At 37.9% G+C, this 25903-nt stretch overlaps 2 protein-coding genes across 5 annotated transcripts in view; one reads left to right on the top strand and one right to left on the bottom strand.

Annotated features, from left to right (window-relative positions):
• The window catches only part of GPR89A (G protein-coupled receptor 89A), a 44568-nt gene extending 38487 nt beyond the window's left edge, over positions 1–6081 (top strand). For all 3 annotated transcript variants that reach the window (XM_004380325.2, XM_023734846.1, XM_023734844.1), the window contains exons 11-14: positions 2098–2193; positions 4103–4192; positions 5099–5164; positions 5302–6081. In XM_004380325.2, coding sequence (XP_004380382.1) covers positions 2098–2193; positions 4103–4192; positions 5099–5164; positions 5302–5508 — 459 coding nt within the window. In that variant the 3' untranslated portion in view covers positions 5509–6081. The remainder of the gene's footprint in view (positions 1–2097; positions 2194–4102; positions 4193–5098; positions 5165–5301) is intronic.
• A 1381-nt stretch (positions 6082–7462) lies between these two features.
• The window catches only part of PDZK1 (PDZ domain containing 1), a 70285-nt gene continuing 51844 nt past the window's right edge, over positions 7463–25903 (bottom strand). For both annotated transcript variants that reach the window (XM_023734842.1, XM_023734841.1), the window contains exons 6-9: positions 18913–19118; positions 10289–10510; positions 9296–9586; positions 7463–8193 (exon numbers count right to left, since the gene is read on the bottom strand). In XM_023734842.1, the coding sequence (XP_023590610.1) occupies positions 8140–8193; positions 9296–9586; positions 10289–10510; positions 18913–19118 (773 nt within the window). In that variant the 3' untranslated portion in view covers positions 7463–8139. The remainder of the gene's footprint in view (positions 8194–9295; positions 9587–10288; positions 10511–18912; positions 19119–25903) is intronic.

Raw genomic sequence — 25903 nt, 5'->3', positions numbered from 1 at the left:
CTCTTTTTAATTTTAGCCACCCTAATAGGTATTAGAATAGGTATATTCTAATAGGTGGTGTTGAATTGTGATTTTAATTTACATTTCCCTAACGTCTAATGATATTGAGCATCTTTTCATGTGCTTATTTGCCACCTGAAGTATCCAAATCTTATACCAATTTTTTAATCAGGTTATTTTCTTTTTATTGAGTTTTGAGTTTTTTATATATTCTGGAAATCCCTTATCAAATATGTGATTTACAAATATTTTCTCCTGGTCAGTGGCTTGGCTTTTCTTTTCATTCTCTTAGCAGTATCTTTCAAAGAACAGAAGTTCTTAATTTTTATAAAGTCCAATTTATCTTTCCTTTTTCTTTTATGAATTATGCTTTTGTTGTTGTAGCTAAGAAATCTTTGCCTAACCCAAGGTCACAAAGATTTTTTTCGTATTTGTTTCCTACAAATTTTATAGGTTTAGGTTTCACAATTTAGTCTGTGATCCATCTTTAATTTTTTATTATGGTGTCAGTGTTCTCTAAGTTCATTTTTTTGCATATAGATATCCAGTTTTTCTAGCACCATTTGTTGAAAAGATTATCCTTTCTGCAGTGAATTGCCTTTGCAATTTTGTCAAAAATTAATTGACCATATATGTGTGGGTTTGTTTCTGGGCTATTCTTTTCTATTGATGTATTCGCCTTTATTTATGCCAGTACCACACTGTCTTAATAACTGCAGCATTATAATAAAGTCTTGAAATCAGGGAGTGTAAGTTCTCCAACTTTGTTCTTTTTTCAAACTTGTTTTTGCTATTCTATGTCCTTTTGCATTTTCATACGAATTTTAGAATCAGTTTATCAATTCCTATAAAAAGCCTGCTGGAATTTATATTGAGATATAATATAGATCAATTTGAAGAGAAGTGATATCTTAACAATACTGAGTCTTCCAATCCATGAACAAGGTGTAATTCTCCATTTACTTAGACCTTCTTTCATTTCTCTTAGCAATGTGTCATAATTTTTAGTGTACAAGGCTTTCACATCTTAATTATTTCATATTTTTTGATACTATTGTAAGTGGATTGTTTTTATACTTTCAATTTCTGATTGTTCATGCTAATATTAAAAAAAAAAAAAAAACATTGCGATCAAGTCGATTCGGATTCATAGCGACTGTATAGGATAGAGTAGAACTGCCCCATAGGGTTTCCAAGGAGCGGCTGGTGGATTTGAACTGCTGACCTTTTGGTTGGCAGCCAACCTCTTAACCACAGCACCACCAGGGCCCCCATGCTAGTATATAGATACTCACCATAATTTTTTTAGGAGTCAGAAAGGCAACATTCTGGTAAATGAAGCCAGAGTAAGAGAAACAAGAAAATTCTAGTGTCCTGTGAAATTTATATAAAAGCTTCTAGAACTAATGAGGAGTTTAGCAAGTTTGCAGGATATAAGATAAATATACAAAAATCAGTTGTATATCTATAGGGTATATATAGATTAGATATAGATCTATATATTATATATTTGTAGTGTATATATATTTTATTTACAATTCATATATTAGCATGATATAGATACAACTGATTTTTGTACATTGATCTATATATTAGGTATATATAGATTAGATATATATATTAGGTATATTTAGACTAGATATATATTTAATGTACATATATTTCATTCATAATTCATATATTAGGATGATATATAGATATAAAATTGATTTTTGTTTATTGATCTTATATCCTGCAACCTTGCTAAACTCCTTTATTAGTTCTAGAAGCTTTTTTATAAATTTCATAGGACACTAGAATTTTCTTGTTTCTCTTACTCTGGCTTCATTTACCAGAATGCTACCTTTCTGACTCCTGAAAAGTTACGGTGTATATATCATAGCCTTATTTCCCTTAACTCTTTACAGAAAAGAAAGATACAGACTTTGTCTCTGTATGAATAGCCAAAATAGATTTTCCATATATGATTTGGATTGAGAGTAGAATTGCATTTTTAGGAACATCCACCTGTAAAATATATTGTGATGATTAATTCATTATTTTGAATCACTTTTCAAAATAGTGATGATTAAGTTGCTCTAATGTGTGTCTCTGCAGGCAACTATCAATATCGTTTTTGATCGGGTTGGAAAAACTGATCCTGTCACAAGAGGCATTGAGATCACTGTGAATTATCTGGGAATCCAATTTGATGTAAGAGCTATATCAAGATCCTGGTTTGTTATGTTTCATTCTATTTTATCTGCTATAAATTACAATTGTTTGTATTCTCATTCCTTGACTTTAGGTACTTGCTTCTGCTTTTGTCCCTCTGTATATTTTGACATATTGACATGGCAGACTTAAAAGGGCCAGGATTCTCTCTCTTACCATAAAACCCTAAGTAATGACTGGTACTTATTACTGTCATGGATACTGATTATTTCTACAGTTCTCCTCTGCTTCTCTGTAGCCAGCTACCACTTTACCACCTCCTTCCCACCAAGTATTTGGATACTATCTCTGTGATACTTGATGAGATCTTCAAACACACAGCTAGCCTTTGATTCCTCTGGTAGAAAATTAACTACTAATTAATGCTGCATGTTAGAACTGAAAAGTTTCTGCTGTAAAAAATAATCTTCATGAATTAAGTAGTAATGAAATGTGAACTTTGAGTTAAAGGTGGTAACTGTCATCTATGCACAAAGTTTTGTTTTATTCATATTTTTATCACAAAATGTGATCTTCTTTCTGCCTATTTTATAGATACAACTGTCATTAAATATACCCTTGTCTCAATAAGTTCAATAACTTTATTCACAGAATATTTTCTGGATATATGTGTGGCCAATGATTCTGGTTGATTAAAACTTTGCTAATAAGACCAACATCTTGTTCTTAGTTCCATGGGCCATTTAGCTGTGCTGTGATCCCAGCCACAGACTCCATGCTACTCCCAGCCATTCATCTCAGCAGGACATGCTTCTGGTCCCAACAGTGACTAGATAAAACAAAATGAACTAGAGCAAATTTAGCTCCAGTCCTTGAGACACAACTCAAAGTACCCATTTTTAGATGGTAGATCAACAGTGTATCCTTTTTGTATATAAAGGAGCATAGTATCTTTCCCTTAAGTGGTATACTTTGCTATTGTTACATATGTGCTATCTGAGACTGTTTAGTTGCTATGTATGTAAATATTAGGAACCCCGGTGGTGCAGTGGTTAAGTTTTCAGCTGCTAACTGGAAGGTGAGCAGTTTAAACCCACAGCCACTCCGCAGGAGAAGGATGCAGCAATCTGCTCCCATAAAGATTTACAGCCTTGGAAACCCTATGGGGCAGTTCTACTCTGTCCTATAGAGTCGGTATGAGTCGGAATTCAACTCCAACAGTCTGGGGAGGGGGGGAGAAGAGGGCATGTATATATATTTCATTCATAATTAATGTATATATTCCATATTCTTTAATTCTGCATGACAAACTTTCTGGATGTTAGTAAAAGCAGCTCCCCTCAGACACTTTTCAGACCTGAATTGAGCACAGGGTCTCAAAGCTGTTTCTCACTATGAAGCAATGCAGGAGCAAAAGGTATCATCATGTGGTTCAAATGATGTTTAGCTATTTCCTAGAACTTAACTGACAACATTTATATACTCTTTTATTATAAAAAGAAAAATTTGTTTAAGTTTTGAGTAATCAGAGGGCTATCATTCACAGATATTAAAAAATTCAAGCTACTATTTAGTTAGTTTTCTTTTAATTCCTGCTTTTCCCTTAACACATTGAGGCTATGTTAGCTTTGTGTTTCTTCTGATTTATTAATGTTGTTTTCATCATTTCACTGTACTTGTCTTCTGTCCTCAAGATTTCATTAAGTCTGCTAATTAAGACAGCCACTACAGTCTTCCTATAGATGTTTTGGTCAGCACTTACTGACTTTCCTCCCTCCCTTAAAAAAAAAAAAAAAAAAAAAATTTAGGGCCTAATGAGTTGAGGGCTTACCAACAGCAGTGAAGTTCCTGATCCCAGTCACATAAGTGATCAGTATGTGTCTTAGCCTTCACATCTCTCTGAACAGAGTTTTAACAAATACTTTTTTTCTTCATATTATGGTGGCAGGTGAAGTTTTGGTCCCAACACATTTCCTTCATTCTGGTTGGAATAATCATTGTCACATCTATCAGAGGATTGCTGATCACTCTCACCAAGGTATAATGTATCACAATGTCAAGAAGTATTTGTCATTTGTTTAATTACATATGGTACCATGAGATAATTTTACCTAATTAAGATTCCTGCCTTCTGATGTCTTAGAAAACATAGTAAAATATCTAAGACATACAACAGAATAAAAAAAAAATTGACACATAAATTGATATATCTACATCATACACCAATTATAGATAAGTTCATTTACCAAAGGTAATAGAATGAGAGCAGTATCTGTTTTGTTCACTGATGTCACCAGCATTTGGAACATAATCTGGCACTGCAGGTCCTCAGCAGATCTCTGGAATGAGTGAGATAGAAGATAGTGAGATTAGAAGAATAACTGAGAGTCATTTGTAGAAAGGATATGGAAGTAGGGGAAACATGTTCAGCTGCTTTCCAGTCAACATAGGACTGCTTCATGGAGGTAGAAGGTGAAGGCTTTTCTGGTAGAAAAAGTCGGGATTTCAAGATCCAAGAGCTGTTTGAATGAAAGGAAAGAAGACGTTGGGAGGGAACGGTATCTCCAGGCATCTACCACAATTTTGGAAAGTGCTCAGGAGCTGGTAACAGTTACAAGGACTTAGAGTGGTCTGGAATCTTCTATTTTAATGTTTATAGTGATGTTAAAGTCATATGCATCACATAGTTCCTGAAGGTTTGATAGGAATCCTTTCATATGTCACAGTAATGCTTAAAACCACCAGCTACCTCTATGGGGAAACTATAACTGGATTTCTTTTAGGTAGTCCATTTAGGTCTCTTCTTTATAGCCTTAATCATATGAGTTGTTCTATCCAGATTCTGGCATGAAGAGACATTTTCAGTTAGCCATGTTACTTACTGTTCATGACACAGGAATCTAGCAGTATTGCATGGATTTCTCTCTCCTTCCTTTCTTGACAGTTCTTCTATGCCATCTCCAGCAGTAAGTCCTCCAATGTCATTGTCCTGCTATTAGCACAGATAATGGTAAGTTTGATGAACTAGCTTTATGTTTACAGCTATAACATACGAGAAATGTTTTATACTTTTAAAAATTTTAATGATTTCCTTTGACCTGTTCCTCACTACAAAATGACTTCTGGATTAATTTGTTTGACTTACAGGGCATGTACTTTGTGTCCTCTGTACTGCTGATCCGAATGAGTATGCCTCTAGAATACCGCACCATAATCACTGAAGTTCTTGGAGAACTGCAGTTCAACTTCTATCACCGTTGGTTTGATGTGATCTTCCTGGTCAGCGCTCTCTCCAGCATACTGTTCCTCTATTTGGCTCACAAACAGGCACCAGAGAAGCACATGGCACCTTGAACTCATGCTTATCAGACTGCTAAAAGCCAGTGGTGTCAGAATTTGAATATAAGAGGAGAAAAATGGAAAGGACCAGATCCTAATTTTTTTTTTAAACAAATCTCTGTAGCAGCATATTGTACCTCTAGCCTAAGCCTTCCTTCTCATGATACTGTGATCATGAGTTGTGTCACCTCAAACATGAGAGAAAGTAACTCAAGCCAGCACTCGGTAGGTTTAAGGCTGGTGCCGGGGGGAGGCAGTGAAAAGAGCCGAAAACTAAGAAAAAAATGCACTGGAACTCTGGGATAGGAGACATCTAGGTGGTGAAGTGTTTAAGAGTTTGGCTGCTAACCAAAAGGTCAGCAGTTTGAATCTACCAGCCACTCCTTGGAAACCCTATGGGGCAGTTCTACTCTGTCCTGTTGTGTCACTATGAGTCGGAATCAACTTGATGGCAACAGATTTGGTTTTCTGGGTTTAAGATACCTGTGCCAAGCACTAAGTATTTCTGTTTTAAGTCAAGGTTCAAATGGAGACGGTCATGACTTTCCCTTGAGTTTGACTGTCATTAAAATCAGAGATTGTTTAACACTTTGGCCTTTTCTTTTAAGCTCCTTAGGTTCATTTTATCAAGCATCAGTATATGCTGTGCTCATATGATCTAACATGAACTGGCATGCTACTCCTGCTCTTCCCACTCCCTACACCATTAAAATCACCAAGAGGTTATCTATTCTTTTCTTGGGGAGGGATGCTATGCAACTGAAGGAGAGCCTGCCAAAAAGAGACTTACAAGCATGTCATTTTTATTGATTTCCTTTTAACTTAGAGTTACTGAAGAGTGAATACTCTACATTCAGCTGAGTGATGACACCTTTTCACATTTTTTATTTCCATCTTCCCCTCATGCTGTGGGGTAAAACAGTGAATAACTGTTAACTAGGACAAGTTACATTACTATCCTGGGACTCATTTTCTTTATCTGTGTAAAAATGGTGGTGTGGGGGTGTCAGACCTCCTCATCTAGCTTAACAAGGTGGGAGGAGAATCATTATCAGTATCAACAGCCCAAGGCTGATTGCTGTGAGGTGGAGGTCAGTCATACCTCCACTCTCCAACCTTTTTACCAGTTCTGACAACCATCCCTCCTATGGCATTCTCTACTTCTCTGCTGGGTTTGATAATTGATTGCAATGGCCACACAGAACTCACAGACCATACTCACAGTTATGGGGTTTATTAGGGAAGTAACAGGTTACAATTCAGGATCAGGAACAATTCAGGATACAGTTCTTGGATCAGGACAGCCTCTTCTCAGCCATGCCTGCAGGCAGGCCTCTCTCTGGCCCTTGGCCCCTCAGCTCAGCCTCTGCCCTGCGTGGGGGCAAGTGCTACAAAGCTCTTTAGCTCTGCCAGTAAGTGCCCAGGGTCACCCCACTCTGCCAGTAAGCTTCAGCCCAAAGGCACTCAGCTCTCTCATGGGTCAGCAAGCCTAGCTTTGCCAAGGACCCAGAGGCACCCTACTCTACCAGGAAGCCTCCTGCCCGAAGGCACACAACTCTCTCACTCCGTGGGCCAGCTCCCCCAGTGTAGCTGTCTCACTCCGTGGGCCAGGAAGCCCACCACATCATCTTGTGCCAGTCTCCTTAATTCTGCCATTTTTCTGCCACTGTTTCTTGCTATCTTATGCTGTCTCCAGTGTTACAGCTCTGTCTCCCTGGGTCTAAGGTTCTCAGTACAGGGTCCCCAGGTCCAGGTCCACTCTTGTCTCTTCTTGGTGATAGGGTGAGCGCCCCCCTTTCTGCCTCTGGGATGGCTCATTTTAAACCTAGCGGGCTGGCAAAACTGACCAATCCCCTCATTAGGGTCCTATACACCTTATTTCCATGGTCCCATTCCAATAAGGGTGCCATGCACCTTATTTGTATTACTAGCAAGCTGTCCAATCCCCTTGGTGGGCCACAGGCACCTTACTTGCATAGTCCCACCCAATCTTTTGGTGTGAGTTAAAAGACCATGGCTAGATAAGGCCATATAAAAGCAATTCATAGTGCTGCAATCCAGAAAATGAAGATGTTGGAAAATTTGTAGTATCCTCAGAAATGCCATTTTAAAAAATCCTGAAACTGCATTACTGGAAGTCTTTTTATTACTGAGGTTTCATTGTTGCATGCCTTTGGGTTTCTAAAGGCATGAGAACAAATGAAGGTAAAAGCACTAAAAGTTTACCAAAATCAAAAGCACTATTAAGGTCATACCAGCTAACAGAAAGTTCACACATAGGCAAAAGGCATTTTTAATGATATTTATTCTAGCAACCAAAACATTCTTATAAAAGCATAATTTTAATAGGCTTATCTGCTCAGACTTTAATTAGCTCTCTCACATAAACAGATTTATGAATCATCTTTGGTGCTCAAGGAGCCTATAGCAGTGAGAGGTATCATCATACCAGGGAATGTAATTACATTGAAGCTTGAAAGATCACAAAAGTTGACCATAAATAAACCATCTGCAATCGTCACCCATAAAACAAATGACAACAGAAGACAATCATGCAAGAACCGGTTTCCAGAGGAGTTCTTCTCTAACAGAGACAGAAAACGGATTCCTATTAAATATACCAGACAATGTCATCATTTGTTCTCATCACATTATTGTATCTTCAGAACTGGAAGAAGAGTGAGAGGCTGTACTGTGGGCCTGTGCAAAAGATAACAAAGGAGTTGTAAGTGGTAGAGAGTACACACAGGAGATGAACACTCTAGAGCTGCATGACATAAGTTAGGGAATAGAGGCACTCACTGGAAGCCAGATGACCAGAATTCTACACTTGGGTTGGTTTCCAACTTGCTGTTTGACACATTAACAAGTTTGTTACTGCCTACATATGTTTTTCTCTAAAACTAGCATAATACTATAACTGACTTCCTATAGGGGTATTACAGAATTTTTAAAAGACAACTGGAATATTTTCTTCACAGAGCAATCCAAAGTATAAGGTCAATAGCTAGTGTATGTCTTCATAAAAATCAATATTTGTTATTTATATCACCAATCAGTATAGTTAAATTGATATACTGAAAAAATACTGAATTAAACTTTTAGAGATCTGGCTTTGCTGTAAATTCCTTTATGAACTTGGATAAGTCAGTTCACTTTTGAACTTAAAGTTCATCTATGAAAAGAAATGGAATAAAAATATAAAACTGAGGCTTACCAAAGAATTTATCTAATCCAAATATATAGAGAATAATGTTTAGTTTTTCCTAGTATTAAAATTTTTAATACCTGCCAATTAATACTGTCTCCAGCTACCACCATTCATGTTCATGTTTACTATGAACCAGGTACCATTCCAAACACTTTAATAGTATTAGTTAATATAATCCTCAGAACAGCCCTTCAAATTGTGCCTGTTTTATAGATGGGGAAACTGAGGCACAAAGACAATAAATTAATTTGCGCAAGTCTAGTAAGTGACAGAACCAGAATTTGTACCTAGATAGTCAGATTCAGGTTCTTCTGATGGTACCCACTATAATTTTGATAAATTTCTTACTTTTAATTTTTGACTTATCAACTCTTGACAGTAACTGTCAACTCCATGCTATGAAAAGAAATGTGTTGTCCTTATACTGCTATACCTCTCCCTCACAACACCTCAATTTGATAGTTATCTTTCCATTGTCATTTTCTATTACTTTAGGAAATCTGTGGTAAGCACAGACATGAGGTACAGTTATTCAAGACTATACCGTACTCCGGTAAGTTAGATCACTAAAACAAATGTATTACTGCTTACTTGTTCCTTTGCTGTGTGAGAGTTGTCCTCTGACTCTGCCAGTGTTTTTTCTTTGGAGTCAGGGGGAGCATCCAATGGATCAGCCATGGAAGCAACAATAGGGATTTTCTTAGCCTGGAAATAATCATAGGCCTTCTTTCCACAGACTAAGAGTATGACATTCTTCCCACTGCTCTGGATTCTGTCCACCACCTTCTCATAGGGTTCATCCTGCACATTCACCCCATTCACTTCGATGATGATATCCTCATCTTCCAGCCCGGCCAGGTCAGCAGGGCTGCCCTTCTGTACCTGTGAACAGATGTTCTGAGTTAATTCCGAACACAGATGAGGGCTTAGACTAGCTTCCCTTCAGGAGATAGATGAGAGTTTGTTTGAGAATTTATTCTTAACCATGTTATTTTCCCTTGAGGTACAGAAGAAAGGTACTCTAACGCTCAGATGAGGAGTGTGACAAACAGTGGTTGAATATCATATTGTGTGTCTTCTGGGCTGCAGGCATTAGGTTTTATAGTCCCCCCACCCACCCCCGGCTTCATTCCCAGCTTGAGCCTCTCTCTAGCTGTCTACTGGGAAGGGGCATTATGCCAAATGCAGAGTAAACAAGTGTCACTCCCATCAGGGTTGATAGTCGGCTAGAGTCATGTTAACTTACTCTGTTTATTTGATTTGAAAATATCTAGAGAGATAATTAGGTAGAACAAATGTTTGGGAAATAAAGAGATGAGCTTGCCATGTACAAGTAGCTAACTAAAGGATACAGGTCCACAGACTAAGAGTATGACATTCTTCCCACTGCTCTGGATTCTGTCCACCACCTTCCATAGGGTTCATCCTGCACATTCACCCCATTAATCTGAGTCCAAGTGAGACCGAATAATAACCTCAAAATAACCTTTTCACTGAGCTATCAGTGGTGGGAGAAGAGACTGTAATTGTGGCCTCCCTGCTACTGGCTGTGTTAGATGGGCTGCTGGAACAAGATTACCATACCTCTTTGGCGAATGAGCCTGGCAGATCCTGAATTGCATTTAAGTGAAAGCCATAGCCATTTTCACCTTTAACCAGCCTGCAGAGTTTAGGCTTCTGATCTACTTCCTCTGCAGTATCTGAGCTTGTGACCTCCAGAGGAGCAGGAGTCGTTGCTGGAACCTCCTTGACAGAATCATTGGGTAATTCTTGACTTTGATAGTAGAGAAATGGAGAAAAATGAGCCTTTTGAAAATAAAGAAAAAACATTTGCCTTAATTGTAAGTATGAGTAGTTCTACTTTATTAGATGTACTGGTTTAATTTACGAGGTGACATACACGTTCCACTCTTCTGGATATACCTGACTGTGGACTTTAACATTACTGTCCTAACCAGAAAAGGTCTAAAAGAAGATTGAGCTCGGCTATACACAAAACCCAAACAAACCCATTGCCTTTGAGTCAATTCCAACTCGTAGCTACCCTGTAAGACAGAGCAGAACTGCCCCATAGGGTTTCCAAGGAGCAGATGGCGGATTCAAGCTGCCAACCTTTTAGTTTGCAGCCAATCTCAACCACTGTGCCATCAGGGCTTCCCCTATCCTAACCAGAAAAGGTCTAAAAAAGAAGATTTAGTTATACAGTAATATGTATAAACACATACACAAATGCATACATATGCATACAACAGTATAGAATGTTGTACCAGGATCCAAAAAAGATGTAACAGAATTGCTAGTTTCTTCTGATTCTGTAATAGTAAGCAAGTCACAGAACAACCCACAGGCAATCTCCCTTTTGGGAGACCACACACATCTGAGTGACTAGCCCAGAATCTAATGCAAAGTAGTTTCTTCTGGTTCTTCTCTTTCAGAGTTCAGACACATTAGAGAAAGTGAAACACAAGACACTATTCTTTTTTTAATCACTATCTGAAGACTCAGAGCTATCAGAAGAGACCTATTGGGTACACATAGTTATTAATTGGGGATAACGGAGTGGCAGCTATCGTATCGTCATACATGGTAACAAAAGTTAATTCCAATCTTTTGCCACTTGACTCCCCATTCCCCCTAGTCCCTGGCATCTGTTGTACTCAGTTTATTTTACTATTTATTATAAATAATAAATTAGCTGGCTCTTCTGTTATGCCAAACTTCCCACCATCTTTAAATATTTTTAATTCATCTCAGTTCCAAGACCAGCCATGTGAGAAAGACAGATATGGCACTGATGGTCTGGAATATAGAAACATAAAACAGGAAATATGACTTTTTTAAAAGGCTTAAGAGCTCAGCTGGCTGTGAGTTTTAGTTGAGAGGGTTAGAAGGGTAGATGTGGGTATGGCAAGATCCTGGATCAGCAGTTAAATTGCTGTCCACAAGTGTCCAGAACATTTATTAGGTGGTGAATAGAAAATCAAGCAATTGAAGGTAAGCCCAGTGTGTGCTCTGCCCCCAGTCACACTGTTCAGGAAGCCTGGCTAAAATTAGATTTGGGGCCTCATAGTTAACATCTTCTTGCTAACCACAAGACCACATCTCCTTCCGTTCTAAATGAGAATAGCACCAGCTCACAACCTCCTAGCTACCCAATTCAACTAACTTCAGACCCTTTCAGTAATATACTTGCAAAGTTCTACATTGATACCTTCTTACATTTTAAAGAGAGAAAGACATCAAAGTAACTCATTACAGTGCAAAAACAGCTCTGATAACCCTACCTCAATGAGCACATCAACTGTATCTAACTGCAGCAGCTAATCTTGAGGCAAAGTACAATAACAGTAAGGTTTAAACACTCTATGTAAAGTAAAAGTTAAATATTGTCACCTAAGTGGCATTAAGTTTAAACACTTAATGAGTTTTCATTCATTCTTCATTCAAATATTTGAGTGTTAATATGTGCTAGGAACTGTTCTGGGTATTTGTCTATTTTATTAACTGATATATCTCAAAGATCCAAACCATGGAGCTTACTTTAAAGGATAGGGGAGAGAGGTAGAGGGCAGGTATCTTTTTAGATCAAAGTTCTCACTTATATTAACCAAAACTGAAAAAATAGAAGCGGCCATCTAAGATACTCCACTGGTCTCACTCCATCTGGAGCAAGGGAGAATGAGGAAAACCAAAGACACAATGGAAAGATTAGTCCAAAGGACTAATGGACCACAACTACCACAACCCCCACCAAATTGAGTCTCGCACAACTAGATGGTGCCCGGCTACCATCACTGACTGCTCTGACAGGGATCACAACAGAGGGTCCCAGACAGAGCTGAGAAAAATGTAGGACAAAATTCTAACTCACAAAAAAAGACCAGACTTACTGGTCTGACAGAGACTGGAGAAATCCCTACAGTATGGTCCCCAGTACCGTTTTAGCACAGTAATGAAGTCACTCCCAAGGTTCACCCTTCAGCCAAAGATTAGACGGGCCCGTAAAACAAAACGACACTAAAGGGGCACACCAGCCCAGGGACAAGGACTAGAAGGCAGCAGGGGACAGGACAAGGTCAAGAAGGGAGAATGTTGACATGTTATGGGGTTGGCAACCAATGTCACAAAACAATATGTGTATTAATTGTTTAGTGAGAAACTAATTTGCTCTGCAAACTATCTAAAACACAATTAAAAAAAAAAACTGAAACATAGATCACTATGAACATCCTGTCATAAGTCATAAGATCAGGAGGAGTTAGAAAGGATTTGATGCCAGAATCCCCTTTCAACAGCCTAAGCAGTGACCTTCCAACTTCTGCTTAATCTTATCCACCAAAGGGAAGCTAGCCACTTTGCAGATATGACTCATCCCATTGCTAGCAGCTTCAGTTGTTCTTAAAATAAAAGCTAGCTCCCTGTACCTTGTCTATTTGGTCAAGCTCTGCCCATAGAACACCTCAAAAAAAAGTCTAGTCTGCACACATGTGATAGTCTTTCAAATCCTTGAAAATGCTTTCCTTTCTTCCCCAAACCTAGGCTTTTTCAAGTGAAACATTCACATGGTGGCTTCCAAAACCTCTGCCCTGGTTACCTTTCTGATCACTGGCCTTCTTAAAGTGAAGTTCTCAGAACTGGTTTTAGTTTTAAATCATAAAACTAATATTCAATAAACATAGCATTATGTGTGCCAGGCATTATTCTGAACACTCTAACTCATTTAAACCTCATCACCACCTTTCAGTTAGCTACCACCATTTTACAACACAGAAAACTGAGGCACAGAGAGGATAACTCACCCAAGGTCACGTTACTAGTAATTCCAAGTACAGTCTTACCAACTCAGTACAGTAAGGCAATCATCTTCAGAAACCAAATGTCAATTAATGCAAGTTTAAATTGCCTTTTTTGGGTGAAGGCAACTACTTCAAGTATCATCAAGCTTCTAAACTTTTGTTAGAATTATCAAATTAGGTCTCACCATTTGGTATTAATTTACTTTTAAATTAGTATAGTACTTAAAGTTTTATTCCTGTTTAAATTTAATCATGTTAGTTTAGACTATCATGACTAGATATTTTGAATGTTATATTGTTGTTGTTGTTGTTAGGTGCCGTGAAGTTGGTTCCAACTCCTAGCGACCCTATGTACAACAGAACAAAACACTGCCCAGTCCTGTGCCATCCTCACAATCGTTATGTTTGAGCACATTGTTGCATCCACTGTGTCAGTGGGTCTTCTTCTCGAGGGTCTTCCTCTTTTTCACTGACTCTCTACTTTACAAAGCATGATATCATTTTCCAGGGACTGGTTCCTCCTATAACATGTCCAAAGTAGGTGAAACCAAGTCTTGCCATCCTTGCTTCAAAGGAGCACTAGGAATATTATACTCTGCAGTAAATTAATTTTCCATCAGTGCTTTAGGTCATCTGAAAGTATGTTAACTTGCTTTCTGTGTCTCCATCCAAATATGATTAATAAACTAGCTTAGGATAAGAACAAGTAGCATGCCATTAGAGTTCTCTGTTCAGGCTGACATTGTTCTAACATCAAGTATTCTTTAGGTTTGGTTGTTCAACTAGCTAAAAATCTATTAATTTTCTATCATCTAGGTCACATTTTAATCTTGTTTACATAAGTATCTTGAAATTATCTAATCAAAACATCCCACTAGAAGGTAGTATGGTACAATGAATTAAGAGTCCAAGAACTTGAGTTCAAATTCTGGCTTCACTCTTTACTAAGCTGTGTGACTTTAGCAAATCACCTAGTCTAAGCTTTAGTTTCCTAATCTATAAAAAGGGGTTAATACTCTTCCCTATAATATTTCTCCCTCTGTCATTCATGTACCTTTGAATTCTTCTATTGTATATCACATAGAACAAGAACCATCGACCTTGTTCTTCTCTGTGACCAACACCTAGTAAGGCAGATGGTTAACTTAAAGGCATAATGAAAGTTACTCTCATCTTTCTCTTTCTTCCTTCTGTGTCTTGCTATACTAGGTTTATGTTTTAATCAAAATACAAACAAATAGTAATGATATTTTAATAGATAATATAGTAGACTGAGAACTGGACACAAAATCTTTGTTTTCCATCTACAAAGGAAAAACTCCCATCTGACTTGGTACTACGTGGTAGATGAAAAGGACAAATAAAACAACAGGGATAATGAACTTGCTTGTAAATTGTGAACAGATGTTGCTGATAGCGTCCATGTAGTCTTGAGATTCCAAGGGCATGGATGGACAAGGAGGGAGGGTTCCAATGAGGGTTGGTTTGGCATGAAATCTAGGTTTCTTGTCCTACCTAAAGTTGTTGCCATATGGGCTGTCAATGCCAGCTAGCTTCCCTACTTGAAAAGGTAAAAGCTCATTAATACAGGATGAGGGGGTCCATGTGATAATAATTCCAGATAGAAAACAAGAAAGTTCAAGAAGGGAGAGAAAAATGAAAAATGCAGTATTAGAGGTTGGCAAGTGGAAGATTTGTTCCATTGCTGGTGTAGAAAAGACATGAACAGGTTCTTCCTTTGAGGGTGAAAATAAAACTTCTAAAGAAGTATAAGCTTGAACTAGTTTGTAGTTAGAAACCATGCTCTGGGAAAATGCGTATAACCTCTTGAAAGTTTTAACAGCCACGAGAGAAAGGAAAAGTAGGTATTTTAAAATGTAAGTTCCTTTGAATCATTTGGAAGTTTCCAAATTCTTACCCTGGGATACTATCAACCCAAATCATTAATAAAAAACCATGAATATTAATCAAATTCGTAAGAGTAGATTATTTAAGTGTCTTAATCTAATTAGCAATTATCATAGCTTATATTAATGAGTAAATCGATGTGATACCATTTTCTCCCAATTAGTTGAGGTCTAAAAACACCCAAGACTGGTATACAACCAAAGAGAAGCTGGCTCCAAGGCATTAAGTAAATTAAATATTGACTATATATACAATATTGAAGAAGAAATGAGGCAGCTGCTCTTAGAAACCAATGTAACTGCTTGGCCAATGTAAACACTTCCCTGTCCTGCGCCATCCTCACAATCTTTGGTATGTTTGAGCCCACTGTTGCAGCCACTGTCAATCCGTCTCATTGAAGGTCATCCTCGTTTTCACTGACCTTCTGCTTTACCAAGCATAATGTCCTTCTCCAGGGACTGGTCCCTCCTGGTAACTTGTCCCAAGTATGGGAGACAAAGTCTCGCCATCATCACTTCTAAGGAGCATTCTGGCTGTATTTCTTCCAAGACATATTTGTTCATTCTTCTGGCAGTCCGTGATATATTCAAAATTCTTTGCCAACACCATAATTCAAACACGTCAATTCTTTTTCAGTCTTCCTATATACCATATTTTTACACAAATAACGCATGCCTTCTAAATTTGTTTGCCAACTGCTCCCTCCTCCAAGTATTTTCTTAAGCACCCTATGCTAATTGTTTTACGAGTTGCTGTAAAAAAAAAAAAAAAAATTAGCATAGAGAGCTTCAAAGATACTCAAGGGAGAGGGAGCCATTGGCTTAAAAAAACAGTACTCTAAATATAGTGGTGGTTATTGATAAGCTGTAAAAGATGAAGAGACTGGAGGAAAGGAACTTATATTTGAATGTTTATTGGGTACTAGATATTTGGCATTCATAACTTCTTTCAATCTGTATCCTGCCAGACAGTTATTAACATCACAATTTTGTAAGTGAGAAAAGAGAAGGCTGGGCAAATTGCCTACGGCCACAGAACCACTAAGTGGTTAAACTCAGATTTAGTTCTGTCTGACTCCAAATCCCATGTACTTTCCATTATACCATCTTATTATTTATTTTTTTGTTTGTTTGTTTCCATTCTCTATTAGAGGTGATGGGTGTTCTTCAAACTGGAAGGGGCATAACAATCATCATTAAAGCTAAATAGAAACTCAAATTGGTAGTGATAAGAGAATGCCAAGTGATTGATAAATGAGTGTAGGCCCTTAGACTGATTTTTGAAAGATTTTGCAAATACAACTGTAGAATTACTCTTGATGCTCTGAGAAAACTTATGGAGAACAGGAGCCTGGAAATAGGCAGATGAAGCCCTAACTTTCAAAAATAGGAACAATTGGAGTTTAAACTTTAGACGAGTAAATTTATTAATTCCATGTAAAAGTCTAGAAATGATTAGTAAACAGCTTATAAACCCTTAGCATAAGGAGTAGAAATGCAGATTCACCATGACCAAGTTGTATGAAACTAACCTTACTTCCTCTTACTAACTCTTAATCCTATTAGCTTCTATCTGCATGTTTTAAGGTTTTATTAACACTTTTGTTTTATTGTACATTCCTCACAAGAACTGAGGTTTAGTTTAACAGATATCTGAGGGCCTTATAAGAGGCACACATTTACATTGGAACTCCACGGAAGTTATTTTTGTTAAGATGAAAGCCACTGTTTGGGGAAACATGAGATTCCAATAGTGGACACAGCTACCTGGATCTCTTAGGAACCAACATCTCACCCTCTGGCCTCTGTCTAGGCTCATCACTCTTACCCTCAATCCTCCTGCCCCCTTTCATCCAGATACCCAGCTCCTCCACCCTTTTATCATCTTCCAATATCAGTTACCTCCCCATCCCTAGTCAGCCTTGATCCTGTGATCAGTCACTTCAACCACTCTTGCCAACATTTAACTCCACCTGGCTGTTTTATACACCTGAAAATAATTCCCAGTCCTGAATCAGTCCAGCTGTCTGCCTTCACTCCTATGCTGGGGCTAAACAACCTAAACATATCAACTGGTACCAGTAGAAACTTGGTCTCCAACCTCAACAGGACTGTCAGCCCTACTGAGCAATCCTGTGTTCTATTCATCTTTGTCTATTTTTCACAACAGTTATTTCAAAATTGTATCGATCTCTAAATTCCTTGACTACCAACTGCCTCCCAACCCCCCACCCCATTCTCAGCAAATGAGCGCGTGTTTTATTTCAGGGAAAAAGAAACTGAGTGGAAACTCTTATTTCCTGTTCCTCTCTTTTATCTCCTTTTTCTTCTAACTGTGATCTCAATTCTATCATTTTGTATATCCTCAGGAGCCTCACTCTCTTCCCAGAATCTTTAACCTCTTTTTACTGGTTCATTCTCTTCTATGGAAATACTCATGTACCTACCATCTTAAGAAAAAAGTCTTCCCAACTTAAATTCTCTTCTAGCCACTGCTCTACATCTCTTCTTCACAATTAAGCATCTTGAAACCAAACAAAAAGTAGTCTACACTCAGTCTTTACTTACCATCCATTCACTCTGTATTCTCTTTTGCCCCCACCATTCTATTGAAACTATTCTTTCCCGTGCCTTCATCATAGCTAATTCCAACAGAAAAGTTGTTCTCCTTATTCAGTCTCTATCCAGTGTTTAATTCTGTTGCATACTCCCTCTCCTCCTTGATGTCCACCCCCCTGACTTCGAAGTACCTTACTTGGTTCTTGCCTCCTCCAAAACTCTTCTTTCCCAGGCTCTTTCATTTACCACTTACCTTCTCTGCCCACCCCTTTCAGCATGTCTGTGCTCCAGAGTTCTGTCTTCAGTGCACATACCCTCCTAGGGAGCTCATCAAATCCTATGCCTTTAATTACAACCTATATGCTGAGGACCCCGAATCTGCATCTATAGTCCAAATCTTTCTCCTAAATGCCAGACCTGTACATTCTTCGCTAACAACTGGACAGCTTCATTTCAACCTCCCACTAACACTTCTCAAAACAATATCTCCAACCTTCAGCTAAAGTCTGAATTCCCTATACCTTTCTAGTCTCATAACATTTTCCTCTCCAGCCACACTGAAGTTCCTGTTCTTCTCCAAATGAACTACATTCCATCACAGTTTACATGCTGCTCCCTTTATTTGGGGCACTTCATAGTAATCCCCCCTATACCTAACACCTGTTTTTTTCCAGATCACTTCACATATTACCTTGTTCAGAAGCCTTGTAGTCTGGATTAGGTGAACTGTGTGCTCTTGAGATACCTTATGCATCTATCACAGCATTTATCAATTTTCTTCTTAAATCGTCAAAATTTAGGTCTGTCTACACCCACTAAACTGAATTTAGGCCATAACCTAGTCTGAATACCCTTGGCGATGGGCACAAAGTAATAACCGGAGTTTGAGAGAATGAATAAATGGGTCAAACATTAACACATGAATATGAGGCCTTGTATTACTTACCAGTCTATACATGTTGTCTGTCTCCTTGTCTATCACCAACAGTGAAGTCTTATCTCCACCCTTCCTAATCATTTCCACCACACTGTCATGATCAAGGGCTTCCACAGACTCGCCATTGACAGCAACTAGCAGATCATTGTTCTTCAGGCCAGCCTCCTCTGCTGGGCTTCCAGAATCTATGTCTTTGATGATTTGACCTACCCCCCCTGCCAAAAAATATATATATATATATCAAAAAGTCTTCTAAAGCTCCTTCAAACAAACAGAGTTTCTGCTGGAACCCAAAGCCATAGTGAAATAAATATAAAAGGCATGCTGAATGCAACTACTCTCCCTCCTACTGGCATGCCAGGAAGCCTATAAGCACCTTATCCTGCCTCACTCCCTGCTCAGAACTCACTCCAGGGACAAATCCTATCATTAACAATGAAATGATTTTTTTTTATCTTTTTTTTTTTTTTTTCCGAAATTTGTACTTTAGATGAAGCTTTACAGAACAAACTAGCTTCTCATTAAACAGTTAGTCCATATATTGTTTTATGACATAGGTTAACAACCCCATGACATGTCAGTACTCTCCCTTCTCGACCTTGGGTTCCCTATTACCAGCTTTCCTGTCGCCTGCTGCCTTCTAGTCCTTGCCCCTGGGCTGGTGTGCCCCTTTAATCTCATTTTGTCGTATGGGTCTGTCTAATCTTTGGCTAAAAGGTGAACCTCTGGAGTGACTTCATTACTGAGCTAAAAGGGTGTCGGGGGCCATACTCTCCAGTCTCTGTCAGGCCAGTAAGTCTGGTCTTTTTTTGAGTTAGAATTTTGTTCTACATTTTCTCCAGCTCTGTCTGGGACCCGCTGTTTTGATCCCTGTCAGAGCAGTCAGTGGTGGTAGCTGGGCACCATCTAGTTGTACTGGACTCAGTCTGGTGGAGGCTGTGGTAGTCGTGGTCTGTTAGTCCTTTGGACTAATCTTTCCCTTGTGTCTTTAATTTTCTTTATTTTCCCTTGCTCCTGAAGGGGTGAGACCAGGGGAATCTCTCAGATGGCCGTTCACAGGCTTTTAAGATGCCAGATGCTACTTACCAAAGTAGAATGTAGAAAATTTTCTTTATAAACTATGATATGCGAGTTGAGCTAGATGTTCCCTGAGACCATGGTCCTCACAGTCCTCAGCCCAGTAATTTAGTCCCTAAGGTAGTTTGGATTTCTCCATGGAGTATCCATGACCTTACCCTGAACAAATTGAGCTGGTTTCCCAGCATTGTGTACTGTCTTACCCTTCACCAAAGTTACCACTTAATCTATTGTCTATTTAGTGTTTTTCCATCCCAACTCCTCCCCTCCGATGTAACCATCATAGATTGTTTTTCTGTGTGTAAACCTTTTCATGAGTTTTTACAGTAGTGGTCGCATACAATATTTGCCCTTTTGTGATTGACTTATTTCACTCAGCATAATGCCCCCCAGATTCATTCATGTTGTGAGATGCTTCACAGATTCATCATTGTTCTTTATCATTGCATACTACTCCATTGTGTGTATGTACCATAGTTTGTTTATCCATTCATCTGTTGATGGGCACCTAGGTTGTTTCCATCTTTTTGCTATTGTGAACAATGCTGCAATGAACATGGGTGTGCATCTGTCTATTCGTGTGATGGCTCTTATTTCTCTAGGATATATTCTTAGGAGTGAGATTGCTGGATCATATGGTATTTCTCTTTCTAGCTTTCTAAGGAAGCACCATATCGTTTTCCAAAATGGTTGGACCATTTTGCATTCCCACCAGCAGCGGGTAAGAGTTTTAATCTCCCCACGGCCTCCTCAACATTTGTTATTTTCTGTTTTTTTGATTCGTGCCAGTAATGGTGGGGTGAGATGCTATCTCGTTGTGGTTTTGATTTGCATTTCTCTAATGGCTAGCGATCAAGAGCATTTCCTCATGTGTCTGTTAGCCACTTGAATGTCTTCTTTGGTAAAGTGTCTGTTCATTTCCTTTGCCCATTTTTTAACTGAATTATTTGTCTTTTTGTTGTAGAGGTGTTGGATTTTCCTGTAGATTTTAGAGATTAGATCTTTGTTGGATTTGTAATAGCCAAAAATTTTTTCCCAGTCTGTAGGTTCTCTTTTTACTCTTTTGGTGAAGTCTTTTGATGAGCATAAGTGTTTAATTTTTAGATGATCCTAGTTATCTAGGTTATGTTATGGAGTTTCTATGTTGTTAGTTATGGTTTATATCCTATTAATGCTGTGTATTAGGCTCTCTAGCATTGATCCTAGTTTTTCTTCTATAATCTTTAAAGTTTTTGGTTTTATATTTAGGTCTTTGATCCATTTTGAATTAGTTTTTGTATATGATGTGAGGTATGGGTCCTGTTTCATTTTTTTGCAGATAGACATTCAATTTTGCCAGCACCATTTGTTAAAAAGACCGTCTTTTCCCCATCTAATGGACTTTGGGCCCTTGTCAAAGATCAGGTGACCGAAGGTGGATGGATTTACATCTAGGTTCTCAATTCTGTTCCATTGGTCAATGTATCTGTTGTTGTACCAGTACCAGGCTGTTTTGATTACTGTAGCAGTATTGTAGGTTCTGAGGTAACGTAGTGAGAGTCCTCCTACTTTATTCTTCTTCTTCAGTAATGCTTCACATATCCCAGGCCTCTTCCGTCCCCATATAAATTTAATGATTGTTTTTTCCATCTCTTTAAAGAATGTCGCTGGTATTTGGATCGGGATTGCACTGTATTTGTAGATTGCTTTGGGTAGAATTGACATTTTCACACACAATGCTATGTTTTTCCATTTATGTAGATCTCTTTTGGTGTCTTGCAATAGCGTTTCGTAATTTTCTTTGTACAGGTCTTTTACATCCCTGGTTAGATTTATTCCTAAGTGTTTTATTTTTTTAGGGGCTATTATAAATGGTATTGTTTTCCTGATTTCCTTTTCATCATTCTCTTTATTGGTGTATAGGAATCCAAAACTGATTTTTATATGTTTATCTTGTATCCTGCTGCTCTGCTGAATCTGTTAGTTCCAGTAGTTTTCTCGTGCAGTCTTTCAGGTTTTCTATATATTGTATCATATCATCTGTAAATACTGACAGTTTTACTTCTTCTTTACCAGTTTGGATGTCCCTTATTTCTTTTTCTTGCCTTATTGCTCTAGCTAGGACTTCCAGCACAATGTTCAATAGGAATGGTGATAGAGGACATCCTTATCTTTTTTCTGTTCTCAAGGGGAATATTTTCAGCTTCTTTCCATTTAGAATGATGTTGACTGTTGGTTTTGTATAGATGCCCTTCATTATGTTGAGAAATTTCCCTTCTATGCCTATTTTATTGTGAGTTTTTATCAGTAATAGGTGTTGGACTTTGTCGAATGCCTTTTCTGCATCAAGCGAGACGATCATGAGATTCTTTTCTTTCCTTTTATTTATGTGGTGGATTACGTTGATTGATTTTTCTAATGTTGAACCATCCTTTCATACCTGGTATGAATCCTACTTGGTCAGGGTGTATTATTTTTTTGATATGATGCTGAATTCTATTGGCTAGAATTTTGTTGAGAATTTTTGCACCTATATTCATGAGAGATATTGGTGTGTAATTTTCTTTTTTTGTGGCATCTTTGCCTGGTTTTGGTATCAGGGTTATGCTGGCTTCATAAAATGAATTTGGAAGTATCCTTTCCTTTTCTATGTTCTGAAATAATTTGAGTAGTAGTGGTGTAAGCTGTTTTCTGAATGTTTGGTAGAATTCTCCAGTGAAGCCATCTGGACCAGGGCTTCTTTTTGTTGGGAGTTTTTTTTAATTACCTTTTCAATCCCTTCTCTTGTTATGGGTCTGTTCAGATTTTCAACATTAATTTGTGATAGTTTGAGTAGGTAGTGTGTTTCTAGACATTTGTCAATTTCCTCTAGATTTTCAGATTTGTTGGGGTATAGTTTTTCATAATACTGTTATGATCCTTTTTATTTCAGTTGAGTCTGTTGTAATAACCCCAATTTCATTTCTTATTTGGGTTATTTGTGTCCTCTTTTGTTTTTCTTTTGTCCGTTTGGCCAGTGGTTTGTCAATTTTGTTGATTCTTTCTATTGTTTTTCTAGTCTCTATTTCATTTATTTCTGCTCTGATCTTTATTATTTCCTTTCTTCTAGTGGCCGTAGACTTCCTTTGTTGTTCTCTTTTTGTTCAAGTTGTGTAGCTAATGTTTTGATTTTGTCCCTTTCTTCTTTTTTGATGTGTGCATCTATTGCTATAAATTGACCTTTGAGCACTGCCTTTGCTGTGTCCCAAAGGTTTTGGTATGATGTGTTTTCATTCTCATTTGATTTTAGGAATTGTTTTATTCCATCTTTGATTTCCTCTATTACCCGGTGGTTTTTAAGCAGGGTGTTATTCAGTTTCCATGTAATTGATTTTTTTCCCTTGCTCTTCTTGTTGTTAATTTCTACCTTGATGGCGTTGTGATCAGAGAAGACTTTGTGTTATCTCAGTGTTTTGGATTTTGTTGAGGGTTGCTTTGGGGCCTAAGATGTGGTCTATTCCAGAGAATGTTCCATGTGTGTTGGAAAAGAATGCATACTTTGCAGCTGTTGGGTGGAGTGTTTTATATGTCTATGAGTTCAAGTTGGCTGGTTGTGGCCTTTAGATCTTCTATATCTTTGCTGAGTTTCTTTCTAGATGTTCTGTCCTTTACCGAGAGTAATGTGAAGTTTCTTACTATTATAGTGGAACTGTCAATTTCTCTTTTCAGTGCTGTTAAAGTTTATCTATTTTGGAGCCCTGTCATTGGGTGCATAGATATTTATTATGGTTATGTATTCATGCTGGATCACCTTTTTAATCATGATATAGTGCCCTTCTTTGTCTTTTATGGTAGAATTTGTTTTAAAGTCTATTTTATCTGAGATTAGTATTGCCACTCCTGCTCTTTTTTTGGTGGCTGTTTGCTTGATGTATTTTTTTTCCACCCTTTGATTTTTAATAAATTTATGTCTTTGTTTTTAAGGTGTGTCTCTTGTAGACAATATATTGATGGATCCTGTTTTTTTATCCATTCTGTCACTCTCTCTTTATGAGTGCATTTAGGCCATTTATGTTCAGTGTAATTATTGATTGGTGTGAGTTTATCGTCATTTTGTAGCTTTTTTTGTGATGCTGATGATTTCTTTGTTCCTTTTACTCTCCTGTGCTGAATTCCTTTTGTGATTTTTTTTATTTCTTTTGTTTTTGTAGATTTTGTATTACTGAGACTTTGTTTTTCTTCTTTATTTTGATGAGTAGGTTTGTTCACTTTCTCATGGTTACCTTGAAATTGACCCTCATCTTCCTAAGTTTGAACAAGTCTATTATTAGTTGGTATCGCCTTGCCTTCCTCTCCATTAGAAAGTTCTATACCTACACCATTTATTCTCTCTTTTATCTTTTTAACGTTGTCATTTACAGATTAACCTCTCTGGTTCCCTGTTGTAAATCTTTTGGTTTTGAACAGTCCTTGAGAGTTCATTTCCCAGGTTGGTGTCTGGCTGATGCAATCTTGTGTCCTAGATTCAGGCTGTTGTCTGATGTTGTTTGTTCTCAAACCGAAGGATTCCCTTTACTAATTCTTGTAAGTTTGGTTTGGTTTGGTTTTTACACATTCCCTTAATTTCTGTTTATTTGGAAATGTCCTAATTTCACATCATATTTGAATGAGAATTTTGCAGGATATATTACTCTTGGTTGGCTTTTTTCTTTCAAGGTTTTATGTATGTCATCCAATTGCCATCTTACCTGCATGGTTTATGCTGAGTAATCAGAGCTTAATCTAATTTTTTCCCCTCTGTATGTGACTTCTTGTTTTTCTTGAGCTGCTCTCAGGATTCTTTGGTTTTAGTGAGTGTGATTATGATATGCCTTGGTGATTTTCTTTTCGGGGTCTATCCTATATGGGGTTCATTGAGCTTCTTGGATGGTCAGCTTTTCATCTTTCATGATATTAGGGAAGTTTTCTGTCAGCCATTCTTCAATGATCCTCTCTGTGTTTTCTGTTTTCTCCCCGTTCTGGAACACCAATCACTTGAAAATTTTTGGTTTTGACTGCATCCCATGTAATTCTCAGGGTTTCTTAATTTTTCTTTGTTATTTTTTCTGATTTTTTCCGCAAAGTTGTATCCAAGTGTTTATCTTCAATTTCACTGATCTTGTCTTCCATTGTTTCAAACCTGTTCCTCAGCCCTTCTATGACACTGTCCATTTCTGAAATCTTGTTGTTTATCTTTTGGATTTCTAATTGTTGTTTTTGTATGATTTCTAGTTGTGAATTTATTTTGACATTCTGTTCCTGTATTATTTTCCTGATTTTTTTCTTTTTTTGTCAGTATTTTCCATGAATTTGTCTGCCTTTTCCATGAATTTTTCTATTTTTTCCTCATTTTTGTCTGCTTTTTGTTTCAACTATTGGATAGCTCTGAATATTAGAGACTTGAATTCTTTATCAGGTAGTTCTAGTGCCTTTTCTTCTACTGGAAAGTCACCCAGTGTTTTATTTTGGATGCCTACTGGAATCCTCCTGTCCTGTTTTTTAAATATGTTTTGATATTGTCTGCAGTCTTCAGGACATTCAGTAGTTATTTTCTTCATTTATTGATTGTAGCTTTGTTTATTTCATCCTGCTTTTTTATTTGGTTATGTCTGAGCAGGTGGGTTGTGCATTCTTTATTGTTTGCTCATCTGTGGGTATATTTTTCACATCCTTGTCCAATGTGCAAGGCCAGTCGCTCAGCTGTAGTGCAGCAGGTCAGGTCCAGCTGAAGGGGAGGGGCTGGGATGGCTTGTTTGTGCATGTACTGGGGCTGACAAGATCAACTGGTGGTCAGTGCAGGGCAGCTTCTAGTAGGTCATGCCTGTGATGCTTGGGAGTGCAACATTCAGCACATGGTGCAGATAAGCAGGAAGGAGGGACAGGGGGAGGTTGTGATGTGTGGAGCTAAGGTGGGTATGGAAAAGAA

The sequence above is a fragment of the Trichechus manatus genome, unplaced genomic scaffold (genome assembly GCF_000243295.1).
Source record: "Trichechus manatus latirostris isolate Lorelei unplaced genomic scaffold, TriManLat1.0 scaffold00073, whole genome shotgun sequence".
NCBI lineage: Eukaryota > Metazoa > Chordata > Mammalia > Sirenia > Trichechidae > Trichechus > Trichechus manatus.
This window is presented reverse-complemented; position numbering and strand designations above follow the sequence as displayed.